General features: G+C 51.5%; 1 protein-coding gene across 1 annotated transcript; it reads left to right on the top strand.

Moving 5' to 3' along the window:
• The first annotated feature begins 235 nt into the window (after positions 1–235).
• On the top strand, positions 236–3,955 carry ATP6V1G1 (ATPase H+ transporting V1 subunit G1). Its single transcript, XM_037400596.1, has 3 exons — positions 236–369; positions 1,638–1,738; positions 3,177–3,955. Exons 1-3 carry the CDS (start codon positions 288–290, stop codon positions 3,348–3,350), a joined length of 357 nt encoding a protein of 118 aa, XP_037256493.1. The 5' UTR covers positions 236–287; the 3' UTR covers positions 3,351–3,955.
• The last annotated feature ends 239 nt before the right edge of the window (positions 3,956–4,194 follow it).

The raw sequence follows: 4,194 nt of genomic DNA, 5'->3' as shown, positions 1-4,194 counted from the left end.
CCCCTCGCCCCGGTGGCTCCGCGGGGGGCTGCGGCCCCTCGGCCCGCGCTGCCGGGGGTGCCCGGGAGGAGGCGGGCCGCTGGGTAAAAGCCACGACACAAATAAGGCCCCGCCGCCGCCCTGCGGGGCTCTGGGGGCGCTTTCCCGCCAGCTCGCTCGCGGGCGGGGCAGGGGCGGTGCTGCGCAGGCCCCGGTGGGCGGGGCCCGTGGCGGGGCGGGGCCCGTGGCGGGGCGGGGCCCAGGCCGCGGTGACGCTGGCGGCGGCGAAGGGCCGGGAGGGCGCCGCTATGGCGAGCCAGTCGCAGGGCATCCAGCAGCTGCTGCAGGCCGAGAAACGCGCCGCCGAGAAGGTGGCCGAGGCCCGCAAGCGTGAGTACGGCAGCGCCCGGCCCGGCCCTGCCCCGCTCCGCCCCACCGCGGGGCGCTGGGGGGCCTGCAGCGGCGGGGGTCCCCGGCCTGGCCTAGCCCGGCGCGGCCGCCTTAGGCCTCTCGGGCCTGGCCGCCTCGGGGGGCTGCCGGCGCGGCCCCGCCGCGGGGTGCGGGAGTGCGGTCGGTCTCCCGGAGCTCCTCGGCCGCGGGGAAGCGGGGGCCGCGGGGGCCGCCGGAGCCCCCCGTGCCCCTGGGGGACCCCTCCCCGCCCGGAGGGGGTCGGGGTGGCGGGGAGCGCCGCGGGGCGCCCAGGTGTCCAACCGCAGTGGGATGTGCCCGGGCAGCGGTGCGGGCCGGTGGCTGGAGGGGCCGGCACAGGCCTCGGAGGGGCTGGTGGCTCCTGGCCCGGTGGGGCAGCTCTCTAGGAGGGGATCCCTCTCAACACCCTTCATGGCAGCAGGGTCTTCAGCTGGGGGATGCTGGTGCTTATCTCTTTCTTTCCTATCTTTAACTTGTTTTTTTTTTCCTTCTGGATGAAAACAGTGTATTTGCCCGTCAATGGTTAGACATTTTATAGAGCAGAAAGAGTTACTTCTTGGGGATCCATGTTAGCTTTTCCTGTTAAGCAACAGAAATCATGTTACAAAGATCCCCCCACCTTTACAAATCTCCTGCTTCAAGCATATATACATTTACTTATTTTTTAAATGAAGCTGCCTTGTCTAGTGGTTCTACTCCGTGACAGTGTTGCAAGAAGCAGACTGCTGTAGTTCACTCTAATGATGATAACCTCAGAGGGGAGAATATGGTGGAAAGTCCAAGAGGGGAAGTTGATGCCGTAGCCAGTTTTTCTATTGCTTGCACAGTTGGCCTGCTGCAGAACTGAGCCTTCATGTTCTTCTGTGCTCTTTGGGATCACTCAGATGGGCTGCACGCTCCCATCAGCAAGGCCGGACCTGCAGGTTGCCTAATGCATCCGCTGGCTCAGAGAACCTCTTCATTTCTCACTGGTGGAAGCTCACTGTGTGGCGAGCTTGGTGGTCGTTTGGTGGCACACAGGGTGACCTCGTGCTGCAGAGGTTGGCTAACACCTCAAAGCTGTAGGGGCTCCGAGGGTGTGCGATGCCCTCCTGATGCATCCTATAGAAGGGGCTGCCGCAGTAGCAAACACTGTAGTGGCTCTTGTGCATTGGGTAGCTGGAGAGGTGTGGGGGAATATGCTTTCAGTACTTTCTCTTTGTTTCATTTGGTATGTTCTTTGAAAATAGGAAAGAATCGGAGGCTGAAGCAGGCAAAAGAAGAAGCCCAGGCAGAGATTGAGCAGTACCGTCTGCAGAGGGAGAAGGAGTTCAAAGCCAAGGAAGCAGCGGTTTGTTTTCTAGATCATTCTGTTACCTACCCAACCCCTTAGCCTTGTGTTTAGGGTTACTGGCCCTGAGAGCAGTCCTCGGAATGGAACGTGTTGCCAGCAGAGTACTTCCCTAACTGCCTTCCTCTGATGCACAGCCACGTGTCACAACAAAAAAACAGTGGAAGTGAATCAGAACATGGTGTGTTGCATCTCAGCAGCCAGAACTATTGACTGGTAGGGAATTAGCTTAATGAGCTCGTGTGTTGGCTAGTGCCCTGATGGGTGGCAGCCTCCCAAAACCTGCTGTATGTAGCAGCATCAAAAATATACCAGGCTTATTCCCCCGTGACAAGCTGTTTTTTGTGATGCTAACGTGGTAGAGACCACTTGCCTCATAGATGCTTTGCTGTTGCTGAAGCAGTTGTAAGGCTTGTATCCTGCTTAGCAGTGTTGCCTGCTGTGTCCCAAGAGGTGTGTTTGCCTTTCCTTCTGAGCAAGAGGAGGTGCTACCAAAAGGTGCAGAACTGAGGCCCTTCACCAGCTGAGGTTGTTTCCACTGCCTGTGGGCCTCTGTCAGTTCTGAAATCTTCAGAAAATGGCCTGGCAAGCCTCCCCTCTGTCCATCTTCTGGTTAGCACAATACCACCTCCTCTGTTCTTCTGCATAATAGGCTTTATGTCAGTAGGTCAGGATTAATTTTTTATAATTGCTTGTTAGCTTAGTTCACTGGGCATATGGTATCACATGCTTCCAGGCTAATAAAGTGAACTTCACTGCCTGTCGGCTGGGTTTGTTTTATTTATCCTTCTCCAGAGAGAGAAGCTCTTTGAATTTCAGTCCTAGGGTACTAGTCTCTTTCAGCATGTTTTTTCAGTGCCTTTTTGCACCCACACCCCCCTCTTATGGGGGTTTCCTCTCTCTGCCCTTGCTCATGGGTCAAGAAGGTGTTGTAAGCTGTGAGAGACTCTTGCTGTGTGTATCACGTGGCCCACAGTCCTTTTTAGGAAGGCAGAGATTTTTATATATTCTGCAACGGTAAAAGCAGTAGGGTGATGTGAAGACTGTGTTTAAACACGGGTGTTCCTTTTCTTACACTGTATAGTACAGTAGTGCCCAGGGGTTCCTGGTTGCAGTTGCCAGTGCAGCAGGACCTTTACTGCAGGCATTCTTCATAAGCTCTTGCTTTAAGGTGCTAGATAATGGATAAAAGAGGATAAAACGCATGGGCTGTGGATGAAAGGCAAGCTTGGGAGAGTTTAGTGGGGAAATCTTGAGCAGAGAATCCAGAAATACTACTATTTTTAGGGTTTTTTTTAAGTTCAGTTCTTTCCCCAGCAAATATTAATGGTTGAGATGCACTGAGGCAGTCCAGAATACCAAAATTCAGAGCTGGGCATAGTGTTTCCTTTGTCAAAAAGAAAGCATGTGAGCTTTCTCTTTCCTTTGTTATTTGTAGGCACTTGGATCTCATGGCAGCTGCACCACTGAAGTTGAGAAAGAGACCCAGGAAAAGATGAGCGTAATCCAGCAGAACTTCCAGAAGAACCGTGAGGTGGTCCTTTCCCAGCTGTTGTCACTAGTGTGTGACATCAAACCTGAGATCCATGTGAATTACCGCATCAATGGGTAGTAGTGGAAGAAGGAATAAGCATACTGGAAATGCTGGTAGTAACATCTTGAGCTTGAGGTGGAATGTACAGCTCTCAGCCATACCTTAACTGTTCCTCCTGTAAATGTGTTAAATTATTTCAGTGAGTTGTAGGTCATCAGTATCTTACTGGAGTTCTGTTAGTTTCTCTCTTGACACTGATTCAGAGCTTATTCAAACATTAAATGGCCATGTCTCAAATCTGTGCTAAGTTATTAAATATACATTCAAGTTGGCACATCAACTCTCCCTTTTTATGTGGGTGATATTCAGTGAGAGGCTTTTCTCTGTGAAGTAGAAAGGAGAGAGATTCTGGCCAGGTTTAAATGGAGAGTCTGTGTCAGTAATTATTAGATCCATATAACTGTATTCTTGTTGACCAAAATGCATTTTTTTGGTGTGTTGTTAAACTTTGTACAGGGGTTAAGCCTTGTAAGAAGAATTCTGTGGCTGTACAGTGCTCACTGATAATTTTCAGGTGCTTGAGTTTCTCTGTATGGAATATCCTCTGTATATTCTGCTGTTAGCTTGAGTTACAAGTCTGGCACTATGACACTTGAAAGTAAAAACACTTATTTAACTCCAAAGTCTGCAGTCACTCTTGTTGTTCCTGCTAACTTGTTCTGAGTGCTGTCAGGTTTCTGTGTTGCATGGGAGTTTGGACTCATAAAAAAATCAGTACTTAATAGTCATTCTTCATTTTTTTTTTAAAAGAGATACAGCAAGTGTCTGAAGGTCGTTGCAGGTAAGTTAAAAACCCATTACAGAGCTCCTCCTCTTGGCTTCAATCTGATGTGTTACCTGCCAGATCATTCTGAAAACCTTC

The sequence above is a fragment of the Falco rusticolus genome, chromosome 9 (assembly GCF_015220075.1).
Source record: "Falco rusticolus isolate bFalRus1 chromosome 9, bFalRus1.pri, whole genome shotgun sequence".
Classification (NCBI taxonomy): domain Eukaryota; kingdom Metazoa; phylum Chordata; class Aves; order Falconiformes; family Falconidae; genus Falco; species Falco rusticolus.
Note: the sequence above shows the minus strand (reverse complement) of the source record. Positions and strands in the feature narration are given on the sequence as shown.

Coding starts and splice junctions, on each gene's coding strand:
- ATP6V1G1 (XM_037400596.1), top strand. CDS start 288: ATGGCGAGCCAGTCGCAGGGCATCCAGCAGCTGCTGCAGGCCGAGAAA. Junction 370..1,637: donor GGTGGCCGAGGCCCGCAAGC/GTGAGTACGGCA, acceptor CTTTGAAAATAG/GAAAGAATCGGAGGCTGAAG. Junction 1,739..3,176: donor TCAAAGCCAAGGAAGCAGCG/GTTTGTTTTCTA, acceptor TGTTATTTGTAG/GCACTTGGATCTCATGGCAG.